The following is a 20107-nucleotide window of genomic DNA, read 5'->3' on the forward strand; positions in this document are numbered from 1 at the left end:
GACAGTTAAAGTTTTATTCCAAGAAGAAAAAGGATAAAAACATATTTGTGTGCAGCATGACTTCGAGCAGAATAAAGTACAAATCAATGAAATAAAGAGCTTGTTTTTTTCTTTGGGTTGTTGAATCACACTCCTCACCTCACCTTGTGTCCTTGTTGCTAAACGTTCAGCACAAGCAAACTTTTTGTTTCTTCTTCTGGCCTGTAAATCTGCTCTGTAGTGTTTTCAGTTCGGATCTGGCTCAGACATACAGATTATGGCTGTGAGATTTCTGTGTGTGTGTCTGTGAACCGTCAGAGCAACACATGCCGCATGGCTTTCTTGTTTCTGCACCTCTATCTCAGTTGCATCTAATTGTCCTGGTATCTGCAGAGTAGACAATGTTCGCCGTCATTTGATAACCATAAAACATTATTTGCACATGTATTTCTCATGTAGATATGGATGAAATTGCGCAATACTTTATCACATTTTCTGTAGATTTCACAATAAAAGCCTGCCAGCACCTCAAAGGACACTCTGTCCTCCTTCTGGGAGGCTTTTAATGTGAAACAAATAGGGATGCAATGACAGGGATTTTTTCAACTGATACCAATAACTGGTAATTTCACATTTTCGTCCTTAATAAAAAGTGTTTAGTACCTGTAGTTTATGTATACCGAGAGTAGGAAAGGCCAACATGTAGTGAGGATATATGGAGACTTGATATTCCACAGTTTTGACCGAACCAAATCAAACCAACATCACTATTGCTAACACAACAGAAACAAACACAGTTCTGACTCTTCATACCTGCCAACATTAGGATGTGAAAAACAGGGAGATTTTCTGGGGTATTGTCAAATGATCTACCCTCAATGCACACGGCCAGAGAGATAAACGTGCTCCACGCTGGGTTGCCAGTTAACAATACAAATAATCGCTAACTGTAACATCTCATGGCTAGTGGTTATTAATACGTTTAACAACAGAATTGAGCCATCCGATGTTAGCCACTGCTGCTAATTAGCTCATGCTAACACCAGCATTGTGTCTAACCTGTTGGTCGTTGGAGATCAGACCCTGGGGGCAATCCTGTTGTCTTCCTCTGGAACTGTGAAAGACGTCCACACCGCGACATGTGTTGCCCTCCTGACGGCGTGCTGCAGCTGTTGTTCTTCTTCTCTGTTTATTGGCGGCATGCAAACTAAGTTTAAAGGTACATGTACCGCCACCCACTGTGTCAGGTGTGTAGACACTGCCTTTGTTAAGTCAATGAAAGCAGTCTGGCTTTGTTTTATCGGCACTATTTATCGGCTATAATTGTGATTACCAGAATAATGCATAATTATGAAAATGTCCCATTATCAACTGATAATTCATCGGCCCAATATTTATCGTGCATCTCTAGAGACAAATCTGCCTGAATCTGCAGGAAAGTGTTTAGTTTCGTTGACAGTGATGTAACTCTGTTCAGATACAGTAAAGAAGAAGCAGTTGAGATTAAGAGGCAAATGAGTGTCGTTAGTGTTACACAGAGAAATCATTTTCAGCAAAGTGGAGAATAATATGACACGACTCTGTTGATGGAATTAGTGCAGTGGAAATGTTCATTATTTTGAATTTATCCAGTGAGACATGATGGTGCAGGTAACTCCACCTCCTCCTCCTTCATGATTTTTACCCAACCTGTCTGTGCCTCTTGTTTTTTAAATACACTCTTTTATTTAAGAATTAAGGGATTGTATTCAGGGGAAGTTTGACAATTAATTATGATGTGTCATTTTAATATCTCTAATACCACTGCAGCACTTTCCTCATATCTTAAATTGCTGAAAGGTATGTTTTTCTACAAAATACCTTTGTGCGTTGAAATGATATTATTAAGTTGTCATCTTCTCTAATACAGTAATTACAGACCTGCTAAGTCTGTCGTCTTGTATCTGACAGCTCCGGCCCTCTGAGTGGTTCTCAGCCAAAAAGTGAAATTTCATTTTAGTAGGAATCATTTGTTTCCAGTGAGGTGATACCTCCGTAGGAGCTCATTAAAACCTCTAACCATCTCCATTAATCCATTAAAACCGGTCACTGTGGGGCCTGCAGTCAGCAACTCTGCTGTGTCGCAATTTTTTCGAGAAGCTTATCAAAAAGAAAAAATCTGCTTCGACAAGCACAGAAATGTACATCATTAAGGTTTTTAAACTGTGTCCTGAAAAGTTTTGAAAAGTCAGCAACAGCACACACACACACACACACACACACACACACACACACACACAGCTGCAGTGCTCCTTTCCAGTTAAAGTGTCCTGTGTAAGGTTTGCATGTTATCCCTGTGTTAGCGTGAGTTTTCTCCAGGTGAATGATAATGGTAACTTTAAAAAAAATGCCTGTAGAAGTGAATGTAAGCATGAATGATGTGTCAGCCTTGTTATGGTCTGGTTACCTGTCCAGGTTGTAACCCGCCTCTCATCCAGTGTCAGCTGGGATAGGCTCCTTACAGAACAAAGAAGGATGGAAGGATACTCAGCCATTGTGTATGAGCAAGCATCACAGGTCCACAAAAATTGATCTAATTTGGTGAATAAAACACCTTTTTAGAAAGTGCAAAAATTAATGACATATGAGATATGACATTAACCTTCAGGGAAAAGGAGCAGAGGTGTGACATCACACAGTAAAGGCCACGTATTTAAGGAGGGTGTTATTGTCTGGACACTGTAAGAAAATGGATCAGCGGGTGAGATGTGTTATGCAGCATGTCACAAAGTCAGGAAGCACACAAATACTTCAGAGCTCTTCAAAAACCAGACTAAACTAATTGGTGAATATTAAACAAACTTCAGAGTTAAATATTTACCAGCCAGACTTATTTTAAAATCAGTAGGCCAACTGCCATTGTGGCAGGGGGGCTTGTATTGTGACCTAATGGGCTCATGCCATCCTCTAAAAACTGGCAACATATTGGCGTAGTTTCATAGATGAAACGATTGATTGATTAATCAGTGAATTAATCAGAAATGTAGTTGCAGCTAGAGATGCAAAACTACACAGAAGGCACAGTTCAGTTCATACTCTGGTTTCAGAGTCGTGGTTTGGTGAGAGTTGGATACAGGGGAAAAAAGAAAAGGGTTGCAGCAGTAGACCTGTTTCACGGTATGCCATGATATATAAGTTGACAGTTATCAGACAGTGCACATTTGCTTATCTACAATATTAAAAACAAAAATGCAACTGGACGTTGAATCTCCCCTGTTTTATACAAACTTCCAACAAAGTGGTTCAAGTTTCAGTGAAATGTCGTGAGCCGTGAAATGTTTGTTCAACCAACAATAACATAGTTATTATAATAGTTTTTATTCCTTTATGGTTCATTCTGATTAATAATAAGATAAATTCTTTCATACTGGGATACTGTGAAACCACGACATTTTCTGAGGCAATTATTGTAACATGAAAATCTCATACCGTTTCAATCCTGTTTTGGACAGACAGGTGTCAGAGAGACAGAAGCCTTTGCTGAAGTAGCATTTTGCAACTGGCAAAAAACTTTGGTAAAAACATTATGTACAAATACTGTTCGTACACACTGAAAACACTTTCTCACAAGGCGACATGTCACAACTGGCAAAAAACTGAAAACCATCTCCTATTATATATGAAATTGGGGGTGTGTCCCTAATTCAGAGGTTTTTGTGTGTCCGTGAACTAGGGCTGTCAACGAATATTCTAAATTCGAATTTAAATTCGAATTTGAAAGTTGATATTCAATTATGGAGAAAAAAAACAAAACAAAACACCACTGCAGCTGTCCTCTTTGCGAGTGGGTGTTGGCCTGGGCTGCTACACTGAACGCACTGCATAGGCCACACCACCCGCGGAAGTGCTGCGAATCGCAGCGCACCAAAATTCTCGTGCGAGACGGAGCATTTCTCTACGCTGGTTGACAAGCGGTTCTGCTCCCAGCTGTTGTCTCCGTCACCCAGCTTGACACATTCGCTTGCGGCTTGCACAGCAATCGGTTAACATGGGCGCCGAAAGGAAACGGGCTTCGCTTCGAGGCGCTTCGAGGCTAATCGCAGCGCTTCCGCAAGCGGTGTGGCCTGACGGGTCAGAGAGGGGGGGGGGGGCAAGCGAGAGGTCCGCAGTCATCTCTAACGTAATGTTATGGATAATTGTTTTATGTGTTTTAATGTGTAGGTATGTAAATGTTTTCAAAGACGTTTATGTTGAAATAAAAATACCTACAAGTAGTTATGTTCCCTTGTATTAATACATATACAAGTATGTTTCCTTGTATTAGTTTGCCCTCTTGTGGATATAATGCGAAAAAAAAAACCTCGAATGGTTCGAACCGATGAGTTATTTTGAGAAGGAATATTCGAATGCCATTTTTGAGCAATTTTGACGGCCCTACCGTGAATGCAGCATAGGTGGAATTCTTCTTTGTTTTCATCAGCAGCAGTTTGTGGAGGTTTAAGGCGCAGGGAAGATATTGATCAGTCAGTATGATCAGAGCTGATCAGATTCGTGGATGAGAGGAGCAGCTGTTTGAGTGAAAGCAAACTTTTAGACCCGGCGCAATGAACTGATAAGTTTCACTTTCACTGCGTCTGGTGCTCTGCTGCTCCATCTGTGCTCAGACTACGCTCTGGGCTCTTCGCTCCAAGAGTGTGGAACAATTAATAACCAAACAGTATTCCAACAGCGCAGCTAATGAGTGGTCCAGCTCCAAAAATAGAAAATTCAAATGTGGTGGCAGATGTTTTCTTCGTGGCGGGCTGCCACAACTAACTGAATGTGTGGGGGAAACTCTGGTTTGCTTTTTCCTTGTCCTGGTGATGGGCACATCTGGGTGATGTCATCAAATGTGCATTAGCATGTACGTGTTGGACTTGTTTCCATTCACACATCCTACAACTGTGGAGCAGCACTGACACATAGTACTTGCCTTTCACACAACTCTCCCTCCATTGCTGTTGGAGCGGATCGGGAACCTGCAGGCAGGTCTTTTAACCCTGCTGTTTCATTTGTGCTCGTACGCCAATCAGCTTGTTGTGCTAACTTCAGCACATGTAGCTAACTGCATACAACTAAAAGTTTCTGGGCAGAGGTCATGTGTATAAACTTTGGTTTCTCATTGCATGCATCCGTCTGTATACCCTGTGTTCTGCATGCGGCTGTGTACACAGGTCTGTGACTATTCTGTACCAATACACAAACCGTTGCAGCCCTAATTGCTTCCCTCATCATGATGTCGTTGTTCATACTGCGGCTGTGATGAACAGCTGACTCTCGCTCTGTTTTCATCTCTCGCTGCCCTCTGGGAGGATTACTGTGATTCTTACTGCAGAGGAACTCCTCTAGCCTGCATGGAAATATCCTTTTTAGATCTGTGTTTTCAACCCAAGGGTGAGGAGATAAGACAGATGATTTGTGGCGATGCATGGATAAAAACATATCTCCACTGCACAGACAGTGTGCATCATTGTACCTCCTCCGGTTTTCTGAAATACTGAATATATAAATCCGATGATGATGATGATGATGATGATGATGATGATGATGATGATGATGAAATGGATGAAACGACATGAAAAGAAAAAAATATTCTTCAGTTTAACAGTTCATTCTGACCTACATTCACTTCAATGAGGCTCTAACACTGTCAGGTTCAATAGGTTCAGTTCCCTGTTACATACAGTGCCCTCCAAAAGTATTGGAACAGTGAGGCCAATTCGTTTACTTTTGTTGTAGACTGAAAACATTTGGGTTTGACATCAAAAGATGAATATGAGACAAGAGATCAACATTTCAGCTTTTATTTCCAGGTATTTACATCTGGATCTGATACACAACTTAGAAGATAGCATTATTTGTAATGGAACACAAAATTTTTAGGTGAGCAAAAGTATTGGAACATATAAACTTAAAATAGATTAAAGTGAATGAGACTTAATATTTAGTTGCAAATCCTTTGCTTTCAATAACTGCATCAAGCCTGTGACCCACTGACATCACCAAACTTTTGCATTCTTCTTTTGTGATGCTCTTCCAGGCTTTTGCAGCCTCTTTCAGTTGTTGTTTGTTTTGGGGGTTACTCCCTTCAGTCTCCTCTTCAGCAGGTAAAATGCATGCTCTATTGGGTTTAAGTCTGGAGACTGACTTGGCCAGTCTAAAACCTTCCACTTCATGCCCCTGATGAACTCCTTTGTTGTTTTGGCAGTGTGTTTTGGGTTGTTATCTTGCTGCATGATGAAGGATCTCACAAATAAGTTTGGTTGCATCTTTCTTTAAATTAGCAGACAAAATGTTTCTGTAGACTTCTGAGTTCATTTCGCTGCTGCCATCATGTGTTACATCATCAATGAAGATGAAAGAGCCCGTCCCAGAAGAAGCCATGCAAGCCCAAGCCATGACATTACCTCCACCGTGTTTCACAGATGAGCTTGTATGTTTGGGATCATGAGCAGATCAATGGTTCCAATACTTTTGCTCTCATGAAAAATGGGTGGGTTCAAACAAAAGGTGCTATCTTCTAAGTTGTGTATCAGATCCAGATGTAAATACCTGGAAATAAAAGCTGAAATGTTGATCTCTTGTCCCATATTCATCTTTTGATGTCAAATCCAAATATTTTCAGTCTACAACAAAAATAAAGGAATAGGCCTCACTGTTCCAATACTTTTTGGAGGGCACTGTATGTGCTGTTTGAATAAATATATTCCATTAGCATCAAGCAGCAGATATACTAGTCTAACTGTAATGTGCTCGTCTGCAAAGAAATCTGAAAGATAATTGAAATGAACACCACACCAACATGGAAAACATAATGCAAACCTGCATTAATGATAATGATTTTCTATTATTGGCCACAACAAACTGTGAAGACATCATAGACATGTTATCACCTTTAAAAACAACATGTTAGCAACCAGCTGCCTCCGTTTACATCCAGCAGACACAGAGCAGAACATTGGAGTTGTTTTGCGTCTACGAATACAGACCCAGTACTCACTCTCCTTTTAGCTCTGATTTGGTCTCAATCATCTCCTGAGAAAAGCATCGGCCTCTTTAGCTGCTAAATTCCCCACTTTCTTCACCAGTGAGTCCAAAAGTTTATTCCCAAGATTATCTTGTACATGGTCTCATGTTGCCAGACTTGTCACCACAGCACTGTGTCAGCATTAGAGAACGGTTTAATAGCGCACAATATCATAAAGAATGTTCTGGCTTGTTTGTATTTCTTTGAACCAATCACAGTCGTCTTGGGCTGCACGAGGCCCAGGATGCAGCAATGGTGCCCTTGCAAAATAATGTTACCTGCAAAAGAAAACGCCACAAAGTAGTAGGCCTAACAGACGTATGTCACTGTATGATTCAACTTTTAGTCATAAAAAAGACAATTTGATAATTGTTGCAGTAGAGCTTGACTATACTTCTGGAGGAGCTCAGTGGACCCGTTAAAACCGCAGATGATTTGCTGACTGTTGTGGCTCCTGCAAAACGTTATCACGACGATATCACAGAAGCTTGTTGGAAGTAGAATAGATCGGTATATTGGTCACACTGGTGCTTGCTGCTGCCAGGGTAAAAAGATGTGGCAGATCAACTCCGACTGGCCTTGTCAAAAAACAGATCAACATCAGGCTTGACGGAGTCTGGGCTTTTCTGAGGTGCGTTCACAAGTTGTTTTATCCGTTGCAGATCTTTATTACAATTCACCGTAAGACCCAAGCAGGCCTGACTGCATGATCCAAAGCTTCGTCAAAACTTTTCATTTTCAGCAAGTAGGTTGTTGTGTCCTGTCACAAAGGGGATTTGAAAACAGTAACACGCAGATTGGGAAGAGGGGGAGATGCCGGCATGAATCTGCCAGCCAATGGCAGGTTTACAGTCACAGTCTATATCCAGTGAGTCACACTACTCTGATGTCCAAATCGAATACTCGAATACTCTCGTTTGACATTGACACAGAATTTCAAAAGAAAGGTGTAACCTAAAGATGATGAAATGGATAGAAGATTTTACTCTGCATCAATGTTAGTGGATCGTTGATCATTGAATCGATGTATAGATGCAGAGCGATGGATCGTTACACCCCTAATATGTAGCCATGTCATGCATTGTTGATGTAAAAGCATTGATGAGAGAACTGTATTCTGTGATTCTGTGAGGTTACATGTTTGTACTCGGTGCTTTGGGTCGTGTGTGGAGCTGCAGGCTGAAGCAGCAAACAAGAGGCTTTTAAAAAAAATTAACCTTTTACTTTTTTTCTCCCGTGGGAAGTGTAATGCGGATGTGAGATGTGAGACAATTTAAACAGGAGTGTCTGTGTCCAGGGTCTGCCTGCCTGTCTGTTTTCTGCTCTCGTCCACAGAGAGCCTGTGACTCAGTGCTGAAGTGTGGTTTTAAATGGGTTTTAATAAATGGGGTTCTTTGAGTGCCGCAGAGCTGCTCTCCCTCGACACACTCCCTCCGCTCTGCACTCGCAAGCTGCTCCTGACCTGATAAAACCCCCTGAAATCACCTGCTGAGCCGTGTGAGTTTTATTTTTTATTTATACAATTGGTGAAACTGCTGAAGCGTATACGCCTGTGGCAGCTGGAGGTTTTATGTTGTAGAAAATGAACCTTCAGGTTGCAGCCAACACTGAGGTGCGCGTGTTAGAGTTCACCTCTGTCTATAATTAATGAGAGTGCTTCGGAAAATTGGAGATTGTAAAAAAGCAATTAAATATGTGAGTTTAGAGTTTAGTTTCAGTGGATGGTGGGAGAGAGTCGTGTACAGTGTGCTGTTTGGGTTGATGACAGGGAGCTGCGGATTCAGGTGATGATTCTCTGTAGGTTCATTACTACCAACGACCCCAGTCATTGTCACGTTGTCATTAATACACTGTTATTATAAAGATATCAGTTATAGCCACTTTAACTCTCAGGTCTCGTCTGCAAGTATGCAGATAGTTTTGAAAATATTTTTCTCATCCGTTAAAAAAAACAAACAAACAAAAAAATAAATAAATTCTGTCCACATGATATTTGATTTACAAAATATCTCTGCCCACATTACAACGTAGTGATTCCAGTTGTTCAAACAAGCATGCTGGGCCCAGGGCTGAAAATTAACTTTTTGGCTCACCGGCCAAGGGGACTGGTAGAAGAAAAAATCCACTGGCCAAGCATATTTTTCACCAGCCACAGTAACGAGTTGCCTTTTTCTGTCACGTATACATTTGTTTCAGTACTTTTCATTGAGATAATACAGTATTATGTTGAATACATGCCATTCTCAGAACCCATCTGCTGTATTCGGCGTTTTTTTGGCATTCCGGTTTGATTTGGGCGGAGGAGGCGAATTTACGTTTCCAACTTCGTTTATATATAAGTAATTATGCTGAACCATTGCGATCGATTCAGAGTTTGCAGTGACGCCAATTATGTTCCGCCTCGTTAGTTCACCGCACGAACCGTGTAACCTGGCAACAACTGCAGCCGGCTCAAACGTGATTGGTCAATATCACGCGGACTACAAACACCCTACAACCAGAAACCAGGGCTCTTCTGCTCTTCTTCCGGAGGCAAGATCTCCGGGGTTTGCTTACAGACTCTACATTCACTGAATGTAGAGTCTGTTTATAGAGACTAAATACAAGCTTAAAGGAGAGGCCAGAATAAAATTTGAAGCAAAATTAATTAAATATTATCAAGTTTTTAGCTCAAAATTCCATTTGCACTTTGTGCTTCAAATAATTGTACTTCAAACATAACAGTAATTTACAGTTATAGCAGGCTATGTGACACCTGCTGCGTTCATGGTCACGGATGTCCTCCAGCTTCATCGTTTTGGTACCGATGACAAACGAGTTGTTACGTTTTTTTTCTTGAGCATACTGCCGACATACATTACAGCTCATTACTGCACCCTCAGCATCGTAGTGTAGCCAGCCTCTTGAAACACCGTTATCACCGAACCTCCATGTCTCACAAAACTTTTCTTTTACAGCTTCAGCTTCATCCTCGTTGGTGTTTTTTCATTTTGTCGCTGGTTTACTTACACCTGGTAAATGTCGCCACATGATGCCTGTGGAGATAGCTTACTTGCTACTAACAGCAGATCATGGATCTAGGCACGCAATATGCCTACATGTGCACGCATCCTGAGTACTGTGCTGAGTAGGCCTACAGGTTCCTTGATGCAGGGGAGCAATTTAAATGCGACACACAACAAGCAGAGCGCCGGTCTGCTTTAGCCACATAGTCAAATAGCTATTATATATATGATTTATTACATGACTATTTTGGTACAAACATTTACCTGCCATTGTGGCAGATAGCCTTCTGAGATTTAGTCACCAAATGGAAAATCTACCCGCATTTGCCGCTTGGCGAGTGTTAATTTTCAGCCCTGGCTGGGCCAGTAGATGGCTACGTCAATGTTATGTCAAATATCAGAGAAGAGGATTCTGGGCATGTGCAGTGGTCTTATCTTCCTTCGGCTGTAGTAACACCTTCACCTTTTATTTATTTAACACCTTTCCCAAAGGTGTGATGGCAAAACCAAAAACTAAATGTGATTCACATGTGTGGATGAATGATGAGGTTGAGTTGCTGCTTTACATTGCCAGTAATTCGCCATTGTTGTTGTTGCTTCAGGTGCATGTTTATCACACAAAGCAACAATGGGTATTCATGAATTCAGGTCGTGTTGAGCCAGTGTACAGTCTTTCAAACCAGTTTGATATGAAGCCAAACACTGGTCCAGACTTGTATTCTGAATTTAACCACTAGGTTTTGACTCAGCAGCTGATCTGAAGTGGAGCATCATGTATTTACACTATGCTATTAATGCCAGTTGTGTGTGAGGCCCTGAGCCTCTCTTCTGTTCTGAGCTCTGCGCCTTTGATTATTTTTTTTGGTTGCCAAGAGTTGAAAAATCTTAAACGCTGCACTTGTCACAGTCACCTTTAGCCCAGCTGTCTCTTTCCATTTTGTTTGATGCCTGCAGTTTTCTGTTACCGTGGTAACTTAACTTTATGGCATTTACATTTTGCAAAGACAGCACACAGCCTCAGCGTCATCACGATTTTCTCATCTGTTGTCAAGTCCAAATTGCTTTATACACCACCTCACATTTCATCACTTCTCTTCTTGGTTTATGATTTTAAGTCTCTCACTAAGTTTAATGTATTTTGCAGTCGGTCCAAAACCTAGTGATATTCAGTGTACAGTGATGTACAGAGAAAAGCAGCAAATGGTCACACTGGAGCAGCTGCAACAAGAGAATGATTTGGATTTATGCTCTTAATATGAAGAGAGGATAATGACCACAGTTGTCATTTATGTGGGTCATATTTTCAGCTGTATAGTGCAGTATTTTCTTTAAAGTAAAATTGATGTATGAATAAATGACATTTTTAGCCATCAATAGATGCGACTCACACTAATGGAGCTGGAAGGGACTCTGTCTTGCTCAGTGGCACTTCAGCAGGGCACACTGTCTTCTTGGAGGAACAGATCTTTGATATTTCAGTGTGTGTGCGACCATCGAGTGTCCTCCCAACCCAGCAGTCATGTCTGCTGCACTGAGCTCATGTTCGGAGATCTGTCCTCTGTCCCTCTCAGCTTCCTCATGAACGATGTCGTTGGGTTGAACTTGAGTTACCCTCTGAGTTAATGAGTGTCCCGCAGCAGCTGAGCGGCGGGTTTCAGTGGCGCTTGGAGGAGCAGGAAGGCTGCCGTCTGCTCGGGGTGGCCCGGCTGACATTTGGCAGGGATCAGCTGCTCTCCCACCGCGGGGTTCGGCCCACTGTTTACAGCCGACTGGTGGTCTCTGATATGTTGCTGCTGTGTGGGAGGGATGGCTCAGTCTGTGCCGTCCATATACTGAAGCTGACTAACAAAACAAGCTGCAGGAGGCTGCAGGTCAGCTCGCCGCATGTGTAGGTGAGGTCCTGCAGAGCCAGGTGTCAGGGCTTTATCACACAGGTGGGTTTTTGTCGCGTCGTCAGCAGGTTGTTGTGTCGGAGGAGATACTGGCTCCACAAGTGTTTTTTCTTTTATCACTGTAAATCAACAGTTGAAACATTTCTTTGAATAACAACAGAAACACAGGAGTCTCCTGGAGGATTTTATGATACTACAGCTGTATGTTACACTGTGCTAACTTGGCATCTAATTAGGGTTGTGTTCTGATAGCTGGTTCCCCTTTGGCAAAATACCTGGATTCCCTGAGCTCGGAGGTTATTGAATCTCTTGCTGAATCGGTAATTTGTCTTTTTTATGAGAAAACTTCACCGGCAGCACTTTATATCAGATGCAACACACTGAGGAAAGGCAAAATGTAAACTTTAAAACACATCATATCATCCTGTTGATCTTATTAATTGATAGAGGATGTGCCTGTCATTGTAAGAAATTAACGTCAGCTTAAGTGCATTAGGTTCATGAGATCGGTCAGATATCAAACATCATTATTCTACCATAGAGTAACATACATGTAACATACATGTCCCAAACCAACAGTTTGTCATTAACACCGTAACAATAAATATAAACCACCTTTAAATGTCATGATTATATTAGAATGTTATTTAGGCTTTTCCAATTAATGTATCAGTGTTTCTACAGAAGTTGACTTTTCTCAGACGACTGGTTTGAACCCTGGAGGGCCCCAACAACAAGCAGCTGCTTTATTTTATCTGATTCTGTTCATGTAGAAACTAGTTGTAATTATGCTCACAGGGTGTGTGCAGGGTCTTAAAGTATTAAAAGTTGATTAATCAAATGTTGGAAAATTAAGGCCCTTAAAAAGTATTAAGAAGTCTTAATCATGATTTTATGAAGTATTAAATTTTCTTGGCATTCAAGCTTTGACAAAAAGTATCCATGAATGTATAATTTATTTTCCCCCTCGCGACTATTACAAACAACAATGTGTAGGTAGTAGTTTCTTGCAACCCTAGAATTAAGATAAAAATATTCACAAACGACAAAGCACTTCTGGTTGCTGATAAGTAGTGTTTAACTTTTGATTTAACACTAAAAATTAAAACCCTTGGCACGCACTGCAGCGCAAGCAGACAGATGCGTGACTCAGAGCAGCATGTGTCACTGACACCAGATTCAGAGCGCAGCGGACCAGTGGAAAATGCCACCATCAGCATATTATTTTACATCAATAAAATCTATTTTATCATTATTTTGAGTCACATTGTTGAAAGAATTTAGTCGTCTGTGTTCAAGCAGGATTATAGGTCTCCATTCATTGCACGTCGGGCTTTCTGTTTCCTTGTCGGAGATGTTTTCTTTTTGAATAACCAACCAAAAACAATCAGTCAATTAAAAACACAAACTGGAACTGGAACATGAAATCTTATATGCCTAACAGACATTGCTTCTCGTTCTTTGAGTTTACATATGGCTAAAGGGGGAAAAAAACAACCGCAAACAGATGGCATGATTAGTGTTGCGTTCAAGGTCCCCCAAAAAAACAGGAGAAATAAAAGGCCGAATATTCGATTATTTTTTTTTTTTTTCACAATCGAATCCCGTGCCATCAAATGAAGCTTTAAAGCTTTGAATTTTTTGGGTCAGCCTTAAATCCCACATGCAGGGGGCTAGCCATAAGGTTGTTGTTTTCAGCAAGTTGGCCTTGAATAGTTGATGTTGAGCTGTAGAGCTGTGTTACTTGTTATGACCTAAGGTGTATTTTAATAAACCTGCCTTTGGTTTAATTTATTCTTTCAAGCTTTATTCCTTCTCACTTCCTACTGTTTAGTAAGTTAAAGATGCGTTGCTGCTAACGACAGCTTGAAGTGGCGATGAGGTCTTAAGGTTTTTTGGAAGGTCTTAAAAAAGTCTTAAAGGTTGAAATTAACCTCAGGATTCCTGCATATACCCTGGCTCATGTAAATTCAAGCTGCCAGCCTGCAGTTTAAATTGTGCAGTTGCAATAGTTCCTTGTTGGCCTCGGTTTTTGCGATAGGAGGGTGAAATTTGGCATGGAGGTCAAGTGTGTGTCTTTAAAGTGTGTGTTTGTGTTGATGCCAATCGGCTTAAAGGGAGTGGAGGGGCGGCACAGGGGGAGTGGCTTAGTGCATACTCTCTAAACAGATTCACATAACTTAATCAAACTTCGTAGAAAGACACACATGTACACAATTTTGCCACATACCCTCTTATAACTTATAAACAGGCTATTGTAGGAGGCGTCATTGGACTAGTGACAAGTGTTGTGGATGCATGTGTGTGCCTGGTTGCAGCTATTGCAAATTTGCACTTGTTAATTTCTGTCTGTGAGCTTCTGTACAGCCGGCTAGTTCTCATTAAAAAATATTCCTGGTGTTGGAACAGTAATTATCCTTGATTCCTAACTTAGACTATGCTGCATTGAGTCCTTGAATGTGAAGGCATTGGGCCTGGAAAGTTCTTGAAAAGTCATTGTAAAATACAGTCTAAAATGTTAAGACTTTGACTGAACAATGAATGTGATGAAACATTTGATGTCAGCTTTGGGTACAACAGTTTTTGTATATCTCCTGAGTGCACTCACTTAAAACAATATCACAGTGTCACTGACACACATGAAAAGAGGCAGAAAGGCAGGGGCATGTTTTGGTGTATAAGCTGTTTAAATCTTCCTGAGCTGCCAGGTGAGCTGCAGGTGCAGGAGAGTCTGTGAACCTGAAGTTTGTGATGTTTTGGGGGCAGACAGAGAGACAGAGGGACTTGTAGCAGCTGTAGGTCAGATCCAAAATTGTCTGTGGTACCTTCACACAGAGCAGCTCCAAACTCATGAATGAATCACTCATCGTGCTCTAATTCAGGCCTCTGGCTCCTCCCCTCCGGTCTAAATCAGAGTGGTTTATTTGATTTTATTTTTTTTCCTGGCTGGGTTTTCTGCCTGAATGAGCAGCAGACTGTCCGGCCGAGTGAACAGCTCTCATACCTCGCAGGCTGTTCCCGCTCTGCCGTTCTCGGTCGACGAGGTACCACCAAGGGACTCGCCGCTCAATTCTGCCGGAAATCAAACTAACGAGCTCTGACAGGAAGCAACGTGCTACCTGCTGGGAACACAGCCAACACTTTTCTGGGTTCCTCTCTGAAACGCCTCACAGACTTTAACCCTCCTGCCGTGCTGTCGACATGGATCTGGTGTTTCCTGTCAGAGGGTTTATCCTAGTAATGAGTCGTCTGTGGTGGAGGACAGTCAGACTGGAAACCAAAGACCTTTAAACAGAAACCACAGGTTGGATCCGTGTCTGTCAGCAGCTGTGTGTCCTGATGAAGGATTCAAGCCTGAAAACACTGACGTTTACTTCTGTCCAAACCAGATAAACATGAACTGGATATTTCCAGATGATTCTTTAGTGACGTCATTATTCACAAACCTAGAATTAAAGCAGAGACTGAACTCTGACCCAAACTCACCTGGTTTGTCGAGGCAGAAACTAATTTTTGATTCATGTCCCTCAGGTGGCGTCATGCCTGTCCGTGTGCTGTCGGAGGGGGCGGGGCCAGGTGCCCAGGTACCAAAACACCTGACGAGGATTCCCATCTCGGTCATCACCACCAGCACCGACTGCTCCAACAAAACAGTCAGGGTTTGTTTACAGCAGAGAGGATTTTCTTTTTTACACAAGGATCAGAATGGTGGCAAGTTACCAAGTACATTTACACAAGTGCTGCACTTAAGTACAGTTTTGACAGGCTTGTACTTTACTTTACTTGTACTCTACGTCATGCTTCTCCTCCGCTTCAGTTAAAAGCCATATATTTTTATTCCACTATATTCATTTGATGACTTGAGTTACTTTGCAGCCTTGGCCAGTTTGGTCTGATTGACTGTATACATGCAGGAGTCACATGATCTGGGTGTGTTAGTCCCACTGTGAGAAATTCAATTTAGTACGATTTCACTCACACGAACATGTTTACATGTATTTTAAAAGTCCGGTTTTAGTCTGACTGACACAGTTAATCGATTTTCTCTAATGTCATGTGAACGTACTGACTGTTTACGTGAAATTGCTTTATTAAGTATTTCTACTGGTTTTATTCAACGTGTCTGTTTGTTTTTGAGAGTAACAGACCTCTGCAGGGAATTTGGCTTACAGTGAAAACCTCAGGAACAATGAACACTAGGAATTTCACCAGGAGTTCACGCTTCTCTCATGGGAGACGTTTCTGCTGTTTGCAGTCTACCCTGCTAGATGCCACTAAATCCTACACACTGCTCTTTTAGAAAGTCTTAAACTAAAGTGTCTGATACCTGTAAATGCTCTGGTTTGTGCAGAGTCAATAAACACGTAAAAACATTCAGAATTTAAATTTCCTTACAGCAGTTTTAATTTGTCAACACTTTAAGGAATAAATGAGCTATAAGATGTTTGTGCACATCTTTTCTGTAGAGTTCAGGAATTTCGTGTATTTTGCAGCACTGATATTCATGTCATTTTCCCTTTTATTCCTTTTTCATTTATCTGTCACCTGCCACCACCTGTTCACTAGTTTCTATTTTTTTCTTTACGCGAGGCTATTTTCTTGTACTTGATTAGTACGCTGCTGGAATATATTTATGAAAACCAAAGTGGCAGAATAATCCACCTTCTGTCTCACAGCTCATTTCCCAGAGGCGCTCATCAGCGCTGCTCACTTTCCTGACGTGGCTTTGATCAGCTGACAGGCCCTCAGTGAGATTTCTGCAGAGCTTCACTGAGACCTAAATGCTTTTCATGCTGTCTCTAACTTCAGTGTTTTCTTTTATTTCTCCAGGGGAAAGTGGTTCGTAAAGGCCCGCTGGTGTGGTTAGCATCTGACAATGCCATTCTGAAGACTGTCATCCAAGGTAACACTCGTGTGTTTGTCTCTGTGTGTATCAGCTGTCCGTTTGTACCGAGCAGCTACCTGCTGGGGTCTGTGTGTTATGGATTAGTTTTCAGAGCAGGTTGGTACAGGTGTGACAGTGGGTTTAGTTCTGTTGTACTTTAAAGGGCTGCTGCTACAAGGAATCAAACCAACAACCTGTCAGTCACACCTTGAAATCATTTATTTGTGTTCTTTGGTTGAAGTTTTGATAGATAGCGTTAGCTTAATTCATTTTTATGATTAATTATATTTACTGGAGTTGTTGGTGGTCTGTGAAATGCAGATTGAGTATCTGGCAGTCACTGCACATAGTTTATGAACACTGTGGCTTTTTACTTCAGTGATTTTTGTCATGAAAATGAATCACTAAAATTTGGCCATAATTCACATAATGTATTTAAAATTGAATCAACATAATTTGCTCATCTGGGACTGCAGATGAGCTTCAGGCTGAAACGATCTTTTTTATGTGAGCATGCAAAATATTACTGTATTGTTGTTTTTTTGTCACCATGCCTTGCAAGCAAAACTTTTTGAGCATCACAACCCTTCACAAAATGACTCATATCACTATCAGGATTTATTCCATTTGGTGTGATAACATTTGGAAAGTCTAGAGGAGCCGCATGATTAATAATTTCATCCTCCCAAATTACTTACCATGTATCGTCAAACATGGAGGTAGTATGATCATATAAGTCCTATGCGTTTCAGCATCTCGGTGATTTAGGGTCATGTTTAGGTTCTTGGTTTTCTCTGCGCCTCTTTTCTGCCTTTTTCCTGCTCAAGGATTACGGAGGCTGCATTTGCAGTAATGGAAGTTTTCACAGGATTTTAAGTGCAGAAGGCTCATCTCGCTGCGCCAGAAGAAGCAAGTTCAAATTAATCGGGTAAAATCTCGAAAGATAATGAGATGGGTTAATGTGACAATGTTTCCCACATTATAAAGACAACCAGCTTAAGTTCCCGATATCACAGAAAGTGTTTTAGCAGCTGGAGGTGGCTTTTTGTAATTGTTGTTAATGTGAATGTAGCTTTTTGCTCGCTGTTTTTGCATTGTTACGCGCCTCTCGTTTCTGCTGGAGCGCTCTGAACGCCTCGAAAAAACCTTAACTCAGAGTGGAGAAGCGCCCCATGTCATCTCTGCTTTTTTTCCCGTTATCGAATCAGATGATTTGAGAGGCGGGCCTTCTGTGATGGTCATGACAACAAGTTTACGGTTGGTAAACAACGAAGGAGAAACTGATGGTAGCGTTTGCTGGATACCCAGAGCCATACGACGCTACAAACTGCAGTTACCACAATCTCAATAGAAAACAGGAGGCGTGGAAGCAGATAAGTGCAGTACTGTAAACGTCCATGATGGAGGAGAAGCTCCTGGACCAACTGGTGGTACTCCCCATGATCCAGCCTCTTTTTTAGGGTCTCATGTACCCACACAGATCTCTGTTTATCTGCTGACAGCCTCTCACCCTCAACCAGAGCTACAGACAGCACCCTCTGCCTCAACATGGCAGCAACTACACACTGATTACTGTGAAATAAATAAAATGAATTGTTTTCATCGGAAGGTTAGGGTCAGGAGGTGATGGAGTGGTTGCTTTCTGTGTGATCGGGTCCTAACACTGTCCATCAACGTTAGTCATGCTATCTAGGGTTTCTGAGTTGTGCAGAGTGAAGTTACTAATGACTGTGTGTATCATATCTGGGGGATAATGTCAGTAAATTACAGTAAGATACAGATTTTGCTTATCCCGTGCGCATCCGGCGCATGAAACACAGTTGTGGGGGGGAGCCTATTTTAAATCACATGAGGTACACAGGTAATAATCCTGTGTGAATAGCGCTTTAGTTGCTAATAAGACAATAAGTTTATTAACAGTTTATTCTTTTGTGAAGCAGTTTTACTTCAGCAGAGCAGGGTTATATAAAAACTGGAGGGTGAGATATATAATATAGCTTCTACTGTTTTTGACTCTGGCCCTCTGTTCATGCAGGGGTCAGCACTGTGAATGTGTTCTGTTGGTCAGCGATGCGAATTCATACAGAAAAGTTCACAGAGGTTTGATTGTGTTCTGTGGGCGTATCAGTGTTTGTAATGCTGGAAAAATGGCACTGAACCAGACAGTAGATGTGCTGTAAAACCAAAAACTCTGAGCCTAAAGCTGTGTACTGTAGCACTGCAGAGTTTGATGCTGTGGAGTGTTTCACTGTGCGAGTGTGTGGGCCTGCCAGGACTGTACGTGTGTGTTAAGCTGTTTAGCCGGTCTGGATTGTAGAAGCATACGGAGGCCAGTGTGTCTCATTGTTGTCTTGTCTGTGGCCTTCTTATCTCTGAGCAGCCTGATTAAAGAGCCACAGAGAGCAGTGGCTCTTATTGTGGCGGGGGACATCCTTCCTCTTATTCGTTTAAACTCTCTGACACCCCGCCTGTGTCTCCAGCTGCAGGATGAGCAGGTCCACCTCTCCTGTATTGTTGGTTTACAGACAGTCTGTCAGTTTTGGTACACTGTTTGACCTGCTGGTGCATTGTGAGGATTCAGTGTTTGATTTGAGACAGTCTCAATAATGTTTCTCCCATTACTGTTTCTTTTGTTGTACTTTTTTAGAGGCATTCATTAAAACTACTGTCATTCTGATCTGTTGTTTTCCCATCAGAAAATGAGACATTTGTTGTTTTCTGTTACCGCAAGATTGAGAAAACTAGAGAGCTGTTCTGAACAGATACTCAACATGTTACTGCACGTTTATTGAAAGTGACAGCCCTGGTGCAGGATGAGGGTAATTTCCATAACATCCCAGAAAGTGCACAGAATAAGGAAAACTCAGTGTGAATAGTCAGAGATTCATCTTTAAGCTTTTATACTCAGAAGGAATGTTAATTATTGTTTTTTCTTTTGCAACAAAACACGGTTGTGACAGTTTCCTCCTTTCAGTACACTCATCAAAGTAATCTATAGGACCTTAAAGGAATACTTTACCCACAAAACATCCAGTTGTATATCAATTAGTCATGACGTGTTAGCCTAAATTCCTGTAGGAAACTTTGTTTTCTCGCATGCCTCTACAGAAAATGTGAAAAACATTAATTTTATTGAGTATTTGGGGACCACATTTAACAACAGTAGAATTATATAAAAACCAGGGCTATACCTGTCACTCAAGTCAGATTCAGTCATTTATAATGATAATAATAAAGTTTTGTGACATCCAGCACTTCATATCTAAAAGACGAGCCATAACAACAGAGAGACTGTCAGGGT

The 20107-nt window shown here is 41.4% G+C and overlaps 1 protein-coding gene across 1 annotated transcript in view; it reads left to right on the forward strand.

Moving 5' to 3' along the window:
* Positions 1–20107, forward strand: part of pot1 (protection of telomeres 1 homolog) — a 113255-nt gene that overhangs the window by 16556 nt on the left and 76592 nt on the right. The window contains 2 exon segments of the mRNA XM_049573453.1: positions 15453–15580; positions 16752–16824. Of these exon segments, the coding sequence (XP_049429410.1) occupies positions 15461–15580; positions 16752–16824 (193 nt within the window). The 5' untranslated portion in view covers positions 15453–15460.

This window comes from Epinephelus fuscoguttatus, linkage group LG4 (assembly GCF_011397635.1).
Source record: "Epinephelus fuscoguttatus linkage group LG4, E.fuscoguttatus.final_Chr_v1".
NCBI lineage: Eukaryota > Metazoa > Chordata > Actinopteri > Perciformes > Serranidae > Epinephelus > Epinephelus fuscoguttatus.